Below are 15,611 nucleotides of genomic sequence, written 5' to 3' on the forward strand. Positions count from 1 at the left end.
ACTATATACCAGTCAAGGCCGCCGCGCGATCCAGAAAGTCTATGCCATGGAAGGAGATGGACGAGCACAAAGGAAGTCAATCTGTCCGAAACGATGCACGCAACGCATAGCTATGCCGTGTAATTGGAGCAGGTTTTAGGTTAGATATAAGTTAAGAGCTGAGAACCAGGACCATGTCCATTGTCGACGAGCAGAATTTGGGAAGGTGTAGGGACAGAAAGAGCGAGAGAGAAAAGCCAATGGCCATTGAGCAAAAAGGAAATACAAACTCTAATAAATACTTCATACACCAGACCGAGCCGTTTTTGCCGTCCGGATTGTCGTTGGTTTGGATATTGTTGTTGTTGAGGTTGTCGCGGGGTGCCATATAGTCAATGCATGGGCGACTGAATATCCATCTCCATTTCTAGATCGAGCCATCTGATCACGATTTCGTTCACTTCTGGCGAACCTTGGAGGTACTGGAGGACCCTATGGCCAACTGCATCAGCACACTCCTCGGCCCGACCAAACCCAGTAAGGATCCCTCTTCTATACTCCTCCTCAGAGAGACCCAACATCCCAGATACCGTTGCAGCATCCCGGGGACAGAACATGCGAAGAAGTGGTGGTAAAGCGATCAACGTCGGAATTTCACGAGTCAACGTCTGCAACTCGGCGACAACGTCCGTGACAGATTTTCCATCCATCTTTTGGAGACCATCCAGGAAGACGCCCAAGGCTTGAAGGCCTTCGAACGCCTCATCTACAGCTTCTCGAGCCAACCTGGTGGTCTGTTTATCGGCCGAAGGTCGTGGAAGAGTGTTGACCAGTTGGAAAAGAGCGCGACAATCAGCCGCGACCGATCCAGCGCCACCTCCACCAGTCGGCGAAGGAGGGCGAGAAGGGGGTAATTTGAGCATGAAACGCGATGCTGGTGGGGTGGTAGGAGGGGTGGTAGAAGAGGAAGGGGATCCCCTGCGCTTCCTGCTGGCAGGCTGTGACATCACAACGGGAGACGGGGGGTGCGATGGACCAAAGTCGGGTCTATGTGCAAGCGCAACCATCCCCTTGAACAAGACCAAAATGAGAAGACTAGCCAAGGTAGACTGAGCGAAGGTAGAAGACGCATATCTGGCCAATGCCTTTGCGTACAAGGGCATGACCGTCTGTAGTGTGGTGATGGATGGGTGGTAGACCACTGTTGATTTGGGGGCTAGAGTAATCCTGGCCGGGACTTCGAGGGCTTCCACGAGCGCGACTAGCTCGTTGCGGATGCCCATGATCAAAGGCGTCGTAACCTTGTTAATCAAGGACACTAGCCCTTCGCGGACGGCCTTCAGACCGTCCCCTCTAGGGTCACTATCGGTTCCAAGTTCTAATCTGTCGAAGACGTCCAAGAGTTCTTCTGCAAACTTGGCAATGCCAAGGGCATGAATCTGTGTTGCATTTGGATTTGGAAGCTGTGGTGTCGGCGCCTTGGGTGTAAGGAAGGCAGGCGAAGCCAGCAAGGGGAGAAGAATGGAGGAGAGATTGCTGAGCAGAACAGAGAGTGGGCGGTGGAGGGATCTGATGATTGCTCGATGGAGATGCGCGTTGCCCCGCGCTGCGTTCAGCTCACTGGTTACAAATGACATCGTAAGCGACGCCCGGTTGTCATTAATCGGATAAAAGTGACATACCTAGCAATCACCGCCCCAAGCGTGGAACCCCTGCCAGCAGGTAGTGGGCGTTTTCCTGACAGCAAGTCACCTGGGTTGGCCGGGCCCGTCGGTTGGGCCAGAGCCTTGGACACCGCCTCGCTGAACTTCAGACTGAGCATCTCTAGATAGGTCCCGTCCTGAATGAGTGAAGGGGTTGCAGCAGGCACAGGAGTTGGGGCGGGGGATGGGCGACGGAAGTTGTTTAGTGATAGTTTGTTAAGGGGGTGAGCAGGTTTGTCGCTCAAAGCCATTTCGGCTTGGACGGGAACAGGGGCGGGAGCGGGCGACGATGGCCTGCTCATGGGGCGGAAGAAAGAGGGATTCTTGAGCGCGTTGATCATCTTGGTAGTCGATGCTTTTAGTTTGTTTTCTGTATTTTTCTGGGTGATGCTGAGGGAGTGGAGTTGTACTGATCTAGAGGCGGGCGAGTTGGGCGGGCAACCAGGTTGGAAAGAGATATTCAAATTATCCCATGGGTGAAGAGAAAGAGTTTAAAGCGAATTCGTGGGTCCAAGCTGGTCCTAAGGAGGTCGGTCTGTGTCGACGAGGGCGCAAACAAGTGGTGCGAAGATAATTGTGCTGATCAGTGGTACCAGTCTAGAGAAGAATTGTAAGGGTTTATAAAGGAACTGGAACGAGAAAAGCTTACATTGGAAGGGGAAGAATCATAAGTTGAAGGACGCAAGCAGGTTTGGCTGTTGTTTGTAAGGCGACGTCGTCGTGGTTTGTGGCAAGAGCCAACTCAATGATGAACAACAAATTTCGTCCATCTTTCGTTTTGGGCATCCAGGGTGGTCCAACGTTCCCACGATTCTCCGGCTCCACTCCGCCGTCCTCTCCTCACTCAGATCCCCTCGACCATTCAAAATGACTCATTCCTCTCCTTCTGTCCACCAACACTGCCTTCTATTAACGCCTTATGATTCTAATACAACTTACTTCTGTCTTGGCCCCCCTCAGTCGTCGTCACTGAGCACTTTCTTCACGTTCTTTCGCAGCCTTTCATCTGCACACTTCAATCTCCAAAGACAGCTGTCGTCTTCAGATTCCTTCATCCGGACCAAAACCAACTGCTGGGTTTCACCTCCACCATTTTCCAATATCACTTTCAACTCCCCTGATCACAATGAAACAGTAAGGTTTTCGGTGCATGTCGGGAACAAGGGGAACATACCGAAGAAGGGTGGTATGTCGCCAGGCAACAACTTGAGGCGAAAGCCATTCAGCTGCTGCAGTCTTCGCAGCACAGCTGTAACAGAGGTGCCACACCAGCCTCGTGCGCCCTGGTCATCCCCCAACCCGTTCCATTTGCCCTCGAACTCTTCAGAGACCGACAAATCGTCACCCTGGGTATCTGACTCCGACACAAATGGGGAGTCCAAGGAGATTAGATCGGACCTTGGTGGATCCTACAACTCAGCCAGTGCTGTGATAAGAAATGGCTAGGCTAGAATTGGGAAAAGGGTGACGCACCTGCGGGAATCCGGGAGCTTCTGACCCTCGATCTTGTGAGGGGATATCAGGCTTGATACCGAGCGAGACTGCAGCTAAGGATAGTTGAAGGGCTTCGACGTCTTGAGAACGGCGTCGGTCCAACCCTTTCTCGGAGACACTGTCCGATCGAACACTTCCGTGTGCACTCGACGAACGTTTGTGCCGTAACCTAGGAATAGCCTGGGGTGCCTCGTAGGCAGTGTAACGAAGTTTAGGTGAGCTCCGACTGGGTGATCCTGGACAGCTTGAAGCTGTAGTGGGCTTTTGCACTGGCTTAAGCGGGCGTTCTAAAGCTTCCAGAAAGTCTGGTAACTAAGGGGAATGAGAGGTTAGATTAGCCCTTACATCGTCTCGACTACCCACAGTGGAAGACGGAGAAGCCCGAATGCGGTCGCGGAGCGCCTTTGGGTCTGAGCCTAGTTCGAGGACTTGCTGACAGCGCTTGGAACCGTACACTCGGTCAAAATACATCTATTTTAGACGACACTGAGTTCACCTTTCGTATATGCCTTCCGGAACGTCTCTCCAGCTCAGTCACAACCTCCAGTGCCCCTGTAGCCTGTGATTCATCGACTTCTGCAATTAGACGCAGGACAGTGAGCAGAGAAGTGTCCTGCACAATGGCTGCTCTACTTGATTAATACATCGCGCGTTTGTAATGGATCAGATTGACGTACGCGAAGATGTCTTCAGGCTGGAAGAAAAGGCTTGAAGAAGCTCGACCGGTGAAACGGCAGTTGCGCCAATTGTTTCCATCGTTAAAGCCGAACAGATAATCAGGAACGTTGGCCCTACATCATCCGCAGAATCGATGAGGTAGGTCAGGAGGGTGGTGGCGCAAGACACCCGGAAAGTGTGATTGGCTGGAAATGGGCACGTCAATAGGATATCCAACAGAATGTGCTGCATAGTAGATCTCACAGGCTCTGATGTAAAGGAGGACGTTTTCGACAACCCCTTCCAGAACCCGGGGTCGATCCATGATACCATTCGATGACAGGCGATCAAGTAAATCCTTGAGGCCTTGTGCATATTTCTCCCCATCGTCCCCGGTGAGGACTTCGACTACATCAAGTAATCGAATGGCGAGTACGTTTAAAGTGGGGAGATCCAGTCCCGGCCGAAGATGCTCCAAACACTTGGAAAGGTACGCAGCTATGATCCCTTGATCGATCTTTGCGATTAGCGTAATTGTCTAGAAAATTGGTTAGTCGACGGCATCGGTGGATTCAAGACTTGAGGTGGTACGTACCATTCGTCGAAGTAGAGTATCCGGGGAATCCAAATATTGCATTATCTTTTCCACTTCCCAGGGTTCGAGGACGATGGGGTGGTCAGGGGACGTTCCCGCCCAAACGTCTGGGTCCAAGCCCAATAAGCAAGCCAAATAGACATACTGGTCGTTCAAATTGTGGGACGTAAGATAGTCCTGCAAGCCGCGGACCAGAGACATGCCACATTTCTTCTCCGCTTCAATCAAGCTGAAAGGCGTCTGCTGCGACAGAAGTCTGCATAGTCCCAACACGAGGGCTGAAGGCACAGTATTAGTGTTGTGCAGGCGAAGGTCTAATAGACGGCACCCACCAGGGTTCCGCGCAAGGGATGCTGATTTAACCAGGTCGATGCAGAATGGAATGTTTTCCTCTGACATGCTATGACGCAGTTAAATTAAAATAGGGAGAACAGAGTGCCTTTCTTACCCTAACGCTTGCAGACATTGAACAACTGCCAACGACGGTGTGGAAGCTTGATCATGAGCCGACGGCTCAATGGAAGACATCATCCCATTCACGACGTGTCGGAGCTTTGGGAAATGGGGATTGGACTGATATGGCTAAGGATTCACCTCGGTTGAGCACGATGAGGCATGACAGCTTACCGATGGGATACCTGCACTAGCGACCAACGCGGCGCTCACCACAGATTCATCGTGGTCTCGGAGCCGCTTCAGTATTAACTGAGCGTTATGTCCAAGCAGTTGAGAGTCGAAAGTTGACAACGACCTCATGGCTAGGATAGCCCGACGTCGCACTGGTCCTCTAGAATGCCGCGTCAACCGTCATGTTCTAGAAAGGTAGCCAGTATACCTACTGACTGTGGATGAGAGAGAAGAATCTGCAGGGGATCCCTGACTGCAGGCACTATGTCCTCGTTTGCCATGGAAATCAAGTTTTCCAGAGCGAGGCAGAGTCTCCCGACGACCCCACTTTCAAGATCCTGGAACGGGGGTTAAGAAAGGGTGCCACTCCAGACGACGATTGTTACAACCTTGCGAATAGTGTTGATCATCATTAATCGCAACTCATGGTCAGCAGGCATTAATTCAGTGCAATACAAATATCCTAGTGTGGTAGCGGTGAGCCTAATGCAGTCATATAGTCGCCTGACGCTCTTACCTATACGCCTATCTTCGATGGACTTGCCCGCGGCCGCGAGGTTTAACGCGTGGGTCAGGCCAAAGTCGAATGTGTCGTGAGGGAGGTATCCTGGGGTAGCTGCGGATGCACAGTAAAGTAGGATGACCAGACATTCCTTGCATTCTTTCTACCTGAAGGTAAACGTCTGTATTTCTAGACCTAGGCCTTGATTTGACTAACGATTGTGAGAGAGCGTTTCGAGAGTCGTTCATGGGTGGTCTTGATTTCTAAAGCTAATAACTGGTCTGCTTGTTGGGGTGTTGAGGCAGTCTCCACCTTTCTGACTATGTTATAATGCGCTCGACTTAGGGCGCCCGAGGAGCTGAAAGGTACGTCCATTTGAGATGCAGGTATTGGGTTGATGGTGGTTGAGGAAGAGATTGAGCAACGTCGCGTTGCGGTTGCGCCAAGCCCGGGTCGCGGTTGATTAGGCCTGACATAAGCGGAGCAAACCTTGGTGGTGTTCTCTTCTTGTCTGCTGCCTCCTTATGCCTTCCGAGAACTCCCCAGCAGCCACCGCTCATGCATTCAACAAGCTGCTCAATCAACCAAAGCTAGGCTCAAAATCACGCTCAGGAGAGGTCGACGATGGCACGAAACGGTTGCGACGCATGATCCTTGTTGAAGGAATCCCGTCCAAGACGGTATGTTGAATTGCCCTCATGACCGTGTACCCTTGACAGGAAAATCCCTACAGGATCCCAATCTTCGTCCTCGAATATGGAAGATCTTGTTACGCGTCAACGAACTGCCCAGTGACACTTACCTTCGATACGTATCGCGAGGACCATGCGAAGTGAGGGAGAAGATCAGAAACGACACATTCCGGTCTGTAGTCGGCCACTCTTAGGCGTGGGCGCAAAGGCTCAATCTTGTACCTGACAGGACATTGGCAACGGATAAGGGTTTCAAGGAACGCGTTCGAGAGGACATGTTGGTCCGCCTCCTAGATGCGTTTGTATGGAGGAACCATGGTCAGCGACTCTCCATGTCTCACCAGGATTTTACTGAAAACTGTCTTTGGTACCAGATAGACCGGAAGATCAACTCGGGTTTACCTACGTGCAGGGGATGAATGTCCTTGCTGCGCCGTTCCTGTACACCATGCCTTCGGAAATCGAGGCATTCTTTTGCTTTGCCAAGTTCATCGAAGAGGCCTGTCCCCTGTATGTTCAACCGACTCTGGAAGGAGTCCATAAAGGCTTACGAGTAAGTGGCGCGATTCAATGCTCAAACACCATGTTCAACTTGCATGTCCAGCTACTGGACCGTTGTCTGAAGTTCGTTGACCCCGAATTATATGCCCATCTGCGGTCCAAGAACCTATCCGCCGAACTTTACGCTTTTCCTTGTGGGTGGCTGTCATGTCGACGGAGACACTCTTGCTAACACCTTACCAGCTGTCTTAACCCTCTGCGCTTGTACGCCCCCTCTCGATCAAGTTCTCCAGCTATGGGACTTCCTCCTCGCATTCGGCGTCCATCTCAACGTCCTCTGCGTGATTGCCCAGCTCTTACTAATGAGGGACGAAGTCATGGCCTCTTCAAGGTACGTCGGACTTCCCTTCTTAATCTTAAAGTGCTGACTGATTCTTTCAAGTCCAATGAAACTACTTCGTACTTTCCCTCCGCTGGAAGCCACTCCTGTGATCGGCATAGCAGTGACCCTTGTTCGGGATCTTCCAGCCGATCTTTACGATGAACTCGTCAGACATCCATATGAAGTGCACCACTCATAATTTGGGGCAATCCACGGACCATAAATTCATAAATTTCGCTATCGTAGTGCGTTATCTTGCTATCGTCGGCTCTCTCTTGTTTTGTCTGCTACTCGGACTTTGCTCTGTTATTTATGTATGATTATAACGACCGTGTTACGAGTGTTGATTGCTTATGGTACTGCTCTTCCAGAACTGCTTGGAAAATGTCGTCCCCATCAAGGATCGAACCCGCGCCGTTCGTCGATAGTGCTGCCAAGACCTTTGATATTCAAAATCAAAATCAAAATCAAAAGTCGTGGAGGAGAAAGTGGATACTGCTTTTAACCGAGAGGTTTTCAACTGCTGTCCCCTCAAAACACATTCAACATCTTCCACCAGATGTCCTCATATCCTTCCTTACCTTCTGAAAAGGTGCTAGTCACCCCTGAAGTGCACCATGGGATGGAGCCAGATGACGAAGGATTGAAGGACTCTCCCAGAGCGTCATCGCTGCAGTTCAAAGGCAAGTATTGCATGGCATCGTCTCGATACCGTCAGTCGCTCACACTTTTCAAAAAGCAATCTTCTCCGAGCTCAGTATTTTTGATAAGCTCCTCACACCCCTCATCATTGTGACAATGGTAGTGGGTGTCGTGCTAGGAGAGTACGTCCCCTCAATCAAAGACGGACTGGATGCTGCAAAGTTTCATAACGTGTCGTTGCGTATGTATCCTCCGTCGTCTATGATCTCTCCTCGCCTGACAAGACATGTAGCCATAGCCATCGGTCTCATCGTCATGATGTGGCCCATTCTCACCAAAGTTCAATACGAGCGCTTACCGGCACTCTTCAAGTCCAAACAACTTTGGATCCATATTGGCATATCCCTCGCCATCAACTGGACAGTGGGACCCTTCTTGATGCTTGGTCTGGCTTGGGCGACACTTCCCGATCTGCCCACCTACCGAACTGGCGTTATCATGGTCGGGATTGCTCGCTGCATTGCGATGGTCATGATTTGGAACGACCTTGCACGGGGAGATGCAGACTATGCAGCCATCCTGGTTGTAGTTAACGCAGTTCTACAGATTATTCTGTACTCACCATTGTCTCTGCTTTTCATCAACGTCATCGGAAATACAGACGATGGGAGGCTGCATTTGGATTACGGAAACGTCGCGATTTCAGTCTTGATCGTGAGTTCTCGGTTCTTTGGAGGTCGAATTTCGTTCTGACTGATGGAATGCAGTATCTCGGTATCCCCCTTGCAGCCGGCATCGTCACTCGCTTTGTCGTGTGGAAGCTGACCAGCAAGGAGTTCTTCGAGAAGAAGTTCCTTCCCTTCTTTGGTCCACTGGCTCTTTTGGGTCTTCTTTACACCATTCTCGTCCTCTTCGCCTACCAAGGTCAAAACATTGTCGCCAACGTCCGCCCTGTTTTCAGAGTCTTCGTTCCACTCATTGTTTACTTTGTCCTCATGTGGTTCCTGACGTTTTTCTTCGTCTTCTACTTGTCGAAGAACAAGGATCAAAAGAAGCGAAGTATGTTCACGTACGAGATGGCCACAGTGCAGGCGTTTACGGCTGCCAGTAACAATTTCGTAAGTCCAGACATCACAACATTGCAGCGTGATATATCCTAATCCATGGTCATAGGAACTGGCCATTGCTGTGGCCATTGCTGTTTACGGAGTCAACTCGGAGCAGGCACTCGCTGCGACGATTGGCCCGCTCATTGAAGTACCCGTGCTTCTTGCCCTAACCTGGGTCTCCCTTTACCTCCGACACAAGCTCAACTGGCCAACTGTGGCTAATGTTACCCTCAATGACAAAAATTAACAGGTAGAGATCTTTGTAACTTGGTCTACTTCTGTTTCAAGCCACCATGCAATGAATTGACAGGTGGAAATGAAATTCTGGTCTAAACCATACGAGTCCTTTGGTAGACGCGCTGACTGATTCCTTCTAGTCCAATATGAAACCACTTCTTCGCGGGGCTCAATCCCCGAGCTGTATGCCTCCTTCGTGAAATACCGCCAACACCTCTTCTCTAACAACGACCATCTGAGTCGAGCCCGAGTCCAGCAACAAACACAACCACTACGCCGAGCCACACATTGGGGCGAAACTGACCGTATTCTACAGATTCTCTAGTCTCTGGTTAAGGCCACCCTCCGAACCACTCCACGGCCGCTAACAGAGCTTCGCCACAGCAGCACGTATGATCTTGTGTGTTCCACAGACCTTTGAGCTCAGATTTTCGCCATCGTCGCGCGTCAGAGCATCGTGCCACTCAAGGCTGCATTCAACTGATTTCTGCAACCTCCTCCTCGTAATGGAATTGATCAGGGGTATAGGTAGTGGCGGTACATTGTACACTGGTAGTGGACTGGCTAGTTCCGTGGCTCAGCGCTCAATGCTTCGCCCTGCCCTGGGAGTGCTCTAGATCCATCGTCAACTCCGAGCTCTTCTGGTTGATCTCGAATTGGATCTGGGCCATAGCAACACAGGGAAGCTGGGTGCCTTGTACACCATCAAGTTTGGTGTTCCTATAAACACGGCAAGCCATGATATTCATGACTGCGACGTTGGGAAGTGTGAAGAGGGATCCGTAGTAGGCTGAATCATAGTGGACGATTGACCACACAACACATAGAATACCAAGTATCAAGGTTGTTCTAAGATAGGGACGTACGGTCAGCGACATGGCAATAGTAGATATCAGCTGTATTCAGAAACCTACAGGCAATAGAACTGGGTGTTGCGCAACATCCCTCGCGAGAAAGGCGGAAGGTGACTTCCGAGAAGGATATTCTTCATGAAAGTGACCTTTCCCGTGGCCGTGGTGCGAGAATTATTGGCCCCGCCGGCCATCGAAGCCATGCGTGATGAGATGCTGAGCACCATCACCCCGTGATATAGGCATAGAAAGGCTGACGAGGCCGTGTACAAACGGTTGACCCCGCTGGGGCTGCAAAATTCTGTTTCTCCAACAGCCATAGCAGGGCGACGCATCGCGAAGTATGTCGCGGCGGTCAATGATAGGTGGGCCAGCCAGAATCCACAATATATGTAGATAAAACATGGCGAATCATAGAAAGTCGCTCGGACGCGGAGGAGTACAAGCAATGTGCAGGCCCCGATTGCAAGGACCGTTATCGCTGAAATGGCGAGGTCGTTGGCATCGCAGTTACCTGTAGGACGGACTGCACGCGCCTCTCCGTAAGATGGGCGAGAACCGGGTAATGTTGAGCCTACCTGCGAAGATAATAGAATACACACAGAGCCCGAAGGTTGCCAACCTGCAGTGCGGGAATGCGTAGAGGTCGGTGGAAGTCAACCAGGATGCTCTGTGGAAACCTACCTCGAGGTTAAATAGACAATGCAGGGTGGCGTTATCGAGTGAGCCTTTCGTAGCTGGTAGTCCCCGGGAAGAGACAGTACGAAATCCCAAATCCATATCTGCAACATCGCAAGTTAGAGCGATTCAGACATCTCCAATGGACGCAGTGATCACTTGCCGCTGCGGTAGCGATGATTACAAGGTTTCTTGAAGAAAGAGCGAAAGCTTCATCCGGCGAGAGGAACGGGTACGGAACCCTTGCCTGACCCGCAGACACGGACAAAGCGGTTGGGAAAGAGAGGTTATCCATGGAACGTTAGACACCGTTGGGTAGGAAGAGACGATAAAGTACGCAATAGAAAGTTGAGGGTGCCCTGTAGTTATATCAGGATACGGCTCCTTGTTTGTGTCATGCACACCTTCGGTCGATTTCAGCTCGCAGGGTGCGTTGCAGTTCTTATAACAGCGCCCACTCGATTCTGGGTGAAGCGCGAAAGGCCGTGAAGGTCGCTTTGGGAGTCAACACTTCGCGATCACATCCGTGTCCACGGAATCATGATCCGTCGCCCGAAACGGTAAGATTTGACTTCTCTCAAAGGAGCGCGCCTCCAACTGGCCCTACAGAATGTCCACAGCTGTGTTACAGCGTTGATGGCAGGCTATGCTTGTGACAAAACACAACCACCAATATATAACTTAAATATCATATTGAGATAAACAGGTTCTTTCAAGTGAAACCGTCCCTAGCCACGGACTCAGGCTTCCGAGTCCCAAAACGCTTCAGATGCAAGAAGATGTCAAGAACCAGAGATACAGTCGGGGTCGGATGGACCGTAAAGAAGCAAAGATGCGGACCCTGAGTATTGCGCTTTCAAGTGCGGTGATGAGGCATAGTTGGGAACCTGATCAAACTGTATGGTCTCCCCTTGGCCTCCTAGAGGCGTATTTACGTGAAGAACGCCAACTGATATCCGTCTGATCACATACGAGGAGAACACAATGTAGTGTCACGATATGAGGTAACTCCGTTATCTCGGCGCTTGCAACCACTTCGAAGTTGGGCTTCAGATGTGTTTAGCAATCGCACACGCCCATATTAGTATCATCAGGCTATAGACAAGAGTATCTCGGATATCGGCTTAAAAACTCGGTCTTGCTAGGGATTTAAATTGTGATGTACATTCGAAAGTTGGCATGCGATGTAGGCGATGGTTACTGGTAAAAAGACGGGAACTCACAGCTACAGTTGCTGACAGCTCCTCTCTATCCTCTTATTACCCTACACGTCTCGTAAAAAGCCCATACAATCTTATAATTCTTCCCACATGTCATCCACAACCCACACATGTGAGCGCACGGGAAGTGGTCATGGCCGACACACTCACCCGCTGGGAGGCCCTACAGAACCCCTTCGTAACTTCGTTATGTATGTATTTATTTCACTGAGGCTACAGGGCCGGAAATGCTAGGGGGTGCTCCACGGCACCTGTGTCAACGCGGTACTCGCCTGGCGCGGTTACTTACAGCGGTAAACTCAGGCACTATCATGAACTGCTTCCCCGGCCCTTAAAAGCTCGTCTAGCTGCTACCAATTGCTTGTGATGAAACAGACACGAAGAGGATCTCCATAGATTCGTTCACAACGTCTCTGAACAAGCGTCCAACCACGTCAACGGCGGCAGTGGATTTTCAGGTACAATGGCAACCTGCGTTGTGCTTAGGCCATGCATTCTGTTCACGGTTTTGCAGCCAGGCCCAAATCTGTGACAGATTGTATGTGTAACTTTGTGCATACATAAGTGCCCCTTCAAAGTGTTTTCCTCCCTTCCTGATGTCAGGATCTATCCCATCGCCAGAGGGCTCATCGTCATGATATGACCCTCCTCTTGGCCTAACCTGTCTCGCTGTACCTTCGGTACAAACTGAACTGGCCTGGAGCCAACGCTGCCCTCGATATCAAGAATTAACACACAAGTAGAATACACTTGTACGGAAGAAACGTGTCACCATGGACCACTTTCCTGCAGCTACGCTGCGAAGATAGGTGTAACGGAGAACGATAGCAACGAAAAATGGACAGGAACTCCATCATCATACGGCGTTCCCCCAGGATCACCTGTCTCCCGAAGAGCTACGACTGGAAGTAAATGATGGCGGTGGTGGGTATCGGGAGGACGCTCCTTCATTTAAATCGGCGCGTCTTTCGTTTGCGCCTGATCGTTTGTCGCAATAACAGTCGCCGTCAATGTACCCCCCGCAACAATTCGACCCAGGTCTAGCCGGTGATGATTGTGGATACGAATCGTATCCGTGGTCCACGGTATCCGGGTAATCATCCGGTAGAGGGGATGGAGAGTTCTCGAGACAAAAGCGCTTTCTCCCTCTCCGAGGTGAATGGTTCCGACGGAGATAGACAGCAGTATGGCCGCTGGGGTGGTGACCAGTACCACCATGGCTTTGATGACCACCAGTATAGGACAACGAGGGGACAGGAGGAAGTATGGGAGGCAGGTGATGCGGTGTCGTGTGGAATGGTTCCTGCAGAGGTGGCAGCCTCACGTCCTCTAGTCTTGAACTGGATGCAGTAGAGTTCTCCAATGGATTTCGGCGAGCAAAGTCCTGGAATTTGACTAGGGAGTCCGAAGCTCTCGTTAAGCTTTGGAGAAGTTCCGCAGACATTTCTGCCTGGAACAGGGAGGAGATAAGCAACAATCGACGTAAACCCGATGGGACTGCGGGACGTACTGCTAACGGGTTGTAAAGGAATGGAACAGACATATTTGCGCGAGCGAGCTCTAGCTCCTGGCGTAATTGTTTGTTCTCTTCCTCTGCCTTCTTGCAGCGCTGCTCGAGTTCTGCAACATAGTGTGCCTTGCGAGCACGATAGTCCCTCTGCTGGACGAGGGAGCGCGTTGGGGGGATGGTGAGGTCTTTCTTGCGCCCTCGAGTCATGACTTCAGCCAGTGAGGAGTGTAGACAGTGGGCCAGGAAGGAGACTGAACAGAGTCCATGGAGTATGTCACTTCGTACTTATTGGTGAAAGTTGAGGTGAAATGGCGTAAGAGAACATACGGCAACTGCCGGTGAGTTCACCAGCGCTTCTTCAACTTCTGCGATACTCCGCCAAATCAATTCAATCAAATTCGAATTCAAAAAACATTTAGTTCAGTGGTCTTGTTTCTTCCCTTTTAGTCCTTGCTCTCTAGGGTTGTCCCTTGGACCGAGTGACTACTCAACGTCACTTTCCATACACTGTGGGTGTATTGTATGTACCGGAACCCCCCACCAAGCGTAGTGACACGGCGATATGCACTTAATTCCATTCGGAACATATTTCAGGTCAACCGTAATTGTCAGGTTGCTCTTTTCCATCACCTGCGTTGGGCTCTCCCCACCACATCGACATCTTCGTCTCGGGTAATTTCAAGCTTTCCATCCGCCATTGACTGTGATTGTGACATCGATGCACGGCTATACTCCGTTGCCTTCAGCATCTCCCACCCACGGCATCCGTCTCGACAGCGAGGCTGCACTATCCTGGGGGGATGGCGGTACGCGACGCAGACTGAAGGAAAGACAGTGGGTCCATCATCATCGAGTTCCTTGATAGACATCGCCGCTGGCCAGCGACTCAACACACTTTCGGTCTCACAGCCTCTCCATGATCGCACTCGCGGGCATGATAGGGACGGGTCTTTTCCTGTCGAGTGGGAAGGCGCTCTCGCAAGCGGGCCCATTAGGTTGTGTGTTAGGCTTCTTGACGGTATGCTACTTCACAACTTCGCAAACTTCTGAGTTTCCTTCTAATCGGTCCCATAGATGGGGACGGTAACTGCTGCAATAGGTATTCCCAGTCTTGTGCTTGAATTCGGGCTGACCCATATGTTATATATAGCGTTAATATCCGCCGAGATGAGTGCGTTCAAGCCTGTCGGGGGTGGCTTCGTGCGCCATGCTGCTATGTGGATCGACAGAAGCGCTGGTATTGTCATTGGGTAGGTCTTTGTTCCGGTAGCAAGCCTTGACTTCCAAACGAGGGTCTGATCTCGTGGACTAGTTGGAACTTCTGGTATTCCATGGCAGTGACAATGCCAGCGGAGATTAGTGCTGCCACGACTTTACTCGGCTTCTGGAACCCAAACCTAACTGTTGTTATTCCTTTGGGGTGCGTCATCCTGGAGATAATGGCAGAAGAAGATAGCGCTAATTCCGTGATATCAGGGTGCTATGGTTTGCAATCACTCTCATAAACTTGGGTCCCGTAAGGCTCTATGGGGAATTCGAATTCTACTTTGCTTTTATCAAGGTAAGGCAGTGGCCAATTTGCAGGTTCCAGGATAATTGAAGCTTTTGTGTGGTGGAAGGTTGCATTTATAGTCCTGTTTATCATCTCGGGATTTCTGCTGGATCTGGGCGTTTTCGGTCGGGACAGCGCCGGGGCGATTGGGCTACGTTATTGGTCCCCTCCTTACCCGCTCATTCGTGAATACATTTTCAAGGGGAACGAGGGCCGGCTAGCCGGATTCTGGTCGACCATGATCTCCGCGGCGTTTGCTTATGGCAATGTGCAAGTCGTAGCCATCGCAGGCGCCGAGACTCGCAACCCTCGCAAAACTATACCAGCAGCATTGAAGACTACTTTCATCCGGGTGGTGTTTCTCTATGTCGTTTCCGTTTTTGTAATCTCTATCTTGGTTCCGGCGGACGACCGTCGACTTGGTTTACACACAGGAACTGCCACTCAGAGTCCCTTTGTTATTGCACTTAGCCACTCGGGGATTAAGGTTCGAGTATCCACAACTTCCAAACCCAGTCATCTGACCTTGCATGGTTATTTAGGCTCTTCCATCGCTCTGCAACGGAGTCGTAAGCACTAGGTCTGCATTTCCATTCGAGGGTTCGCTTGAACTTGCTTCCTAGATCTTTCTATCCGCAGTCAGTTCGGCGAATGCTTGCACCTTCTTAGCGTCTCGGACG

General features: G+C 50.8%; 8 protein-coding genes across 8 annotated transcripts; 3 read left to right on the forward strand and 5 right to left on the reverse strand.

Annotated features, from left to right (window-relative positions):
- Positions 1-436: 436 nt before the first annotated feature.
- Positions 437-2,417, reverse strand: CC1G_07348 (hypothetical protein; the record flags this gene model as incomplete). Its single annotated transcript, XM_001830381.2, has 4 exons — positions 2,332-2,417; positions 1,662-2,279; positions 496-1,599; positions 437-461 (listed from the first exon to the last, which is right to left on the reverse strand). Exons 2-4 carry the CDS (start codon positions 2,021-2,023, stop codon positions 437-439), a joined length of 1,491 nt encoding a protein of 496 aa, XP_001830433.2. The 5' UTR covers positions 2,024-2,279; positions 2,332-2,417.
- Positions 2,418-2,638: 221 nt separating this feature from the next.
- Positions 2,639-5,932, reverse strand: CC1G_07349 (hypothetical protein; the record flags this gene model as incomplete). The annotated part of the gene is made up of 15 exons (XM_001830382.2): positions 2,639-2,799; positions 2,857-3,091; positions 3,156-3,488; positions 3,540-3,608; positions 3,673-3,800; positions 3,854-4,039; positions 4,098-4,371; positions 4,429-4,706; positions 4,761-4,828; positions 4,877-5,001; positions 5,056-5,215; positions 5,272-5,393; positions 5,442-5,518; positions 5,573-5,720; positions 5,774-5,932. The coding sequence occupies 15 exons, from the start codon at positions 5,930-5,932 to the stop codon at positions 2,639-2,641; spliced, it is 2,523 nt and encodes an 840-aa protein (XP_001830434.2).
- Positions 5,933-6,081: 149 nt separating this feature from the next.
- On the forward strand, positions 6,082-7,331 carry CC1G_07350 (bub2 protein; the record flags this gene model as incomplete). Its single annotated transcript, XM_001830383.1, has 7 exons — positions 6,082-6,237; positions 6,291-6,421; positions 6,479-6,567; positions 6,624-6,802; positions 6,854-6,944; positions 6,994-7,141; positions 7,193-7,331. The coding sequence occupies 7 exons, from the start codon at positions 6,082-6,084 to the stop codon at positions 7,329-7,331; spliced, it is 933 nt and encodes a 310-aa protein (XP_001830435.1).
- A 360-nt stretch (positions 7,332-7,691) lies between these two features.
- On the forward strand, positions 7,692-9,130 carry CC1G_07351 (arsenite transporter; the record flags this gene model as incomplete). The annotated part of the gene is made up of 4 exons (XM_001830384.2): positions 7,692-7,845; positions 7,872-8,488; positions 8,542-8,892; positions 8,948-9,130. 4 exons carry the CDS (start codon positions 7,692-7,694, stop codon positions 9,128-9,130), a joined length of 1,305 nt encoding a protein of 434 aa, XP_001830436.2.
- A 574-nt stretch (positions 9,131-9,704) lies between these two features.
- On the reverse strand, positions 9,705-10,174 carry CC1G_07352 (hypothetical protein; the record flags this gene model as incomplete). The annotated part of the gene is made up of 2 exons (XM_001830385.1): positions 9,705-9,969; positions 10,035-10,174. The coding sequence occupies 2 exons, from the start codon at positions 10,172-10,174 to the stop codon at positions 9,705-9,707; spliced, it is 405 nt and encodes a 134-aa protein (XP_001830437.1).
- Positions 10,175-10,481: 307 nt separating this feature from the next.
- CC1G_14208 (hypothetical protein) lies at positions 10,482-10,944 on the reverse strand (the record flags this gene model as incomplete). Its single annotated transcript, XM_002911629.1, has 4 exons — positions 10,482-10,485; positions 10,574-10,593; positions 10,656-10,753; positions 10,809-10,944. The coding sequence occupies 4 exons, from the start codon at positions 10,942-10,944 to the stop codon at positions 10,482-10,484; spliced, it is 258 nt and encodes an 85-aa protein (XP_002911675.1).
- Positions 10,945-12,746: 1,802 nt separating this feature from the next.
- Positions 12,747-13,586, reverse strand: CC1G_07353 (hypothetical protein; the record flags this gene model as incomplete). The annotated part of the gene is made up of 2 exons (XM_001830386.1): positions 12,747-13,319; positions 13,380-13,586. 2 exons carry the CDS (start codon positions 13,584-13,586, stop codon positions 12,747-12,749), a joined length of 780 nt encoding a protein of 259 aa, XP_001830438.1.
- Positions 13,587-14,097: 511 nt separating this feature from the next.
- On the forward strand, positions 14,098-15,554 carry CC1G_07354 (lysine/arginine permease; the record flags this gene model as incomplete). The annotated part of the gene is made up of 8 exons (XM_001830387.2): positions 14,098-14,185; positions 14,245-14,397; positions 14,454-14,462; positions 14,530-14,629; positions 14,692-14,799; positions 14,856-14,940; positions 14,999-15,418; positions 15,474-15,554. 8 exons carry the CDS (start codon positions 14,098-14,100, stop codon positions 15,552-15,554), a joined length of 1,044 nt encoding a protein of 347 aa, XP_001830439.2.
- Between the last annotated feature and the right edge of the window lie 57 nt (positions 15,555-15,611).

This window comes from Coprinopsis cinerea (genome assembly GCF_000182895.1).
Source record: "Coprinopsis cinerea okayama7#130 chromosome 3 map unlocalized cont3.3, whole genome shotgun sequence".
Taxonomy (NCBI): domain Eukaryota; kingdom Fungi; phylum Basidiomycota; class Agaricomycetes; order Agaricales; family Psathyrellaceae; genus Coprinopsis; species Coprinopsis cinerea.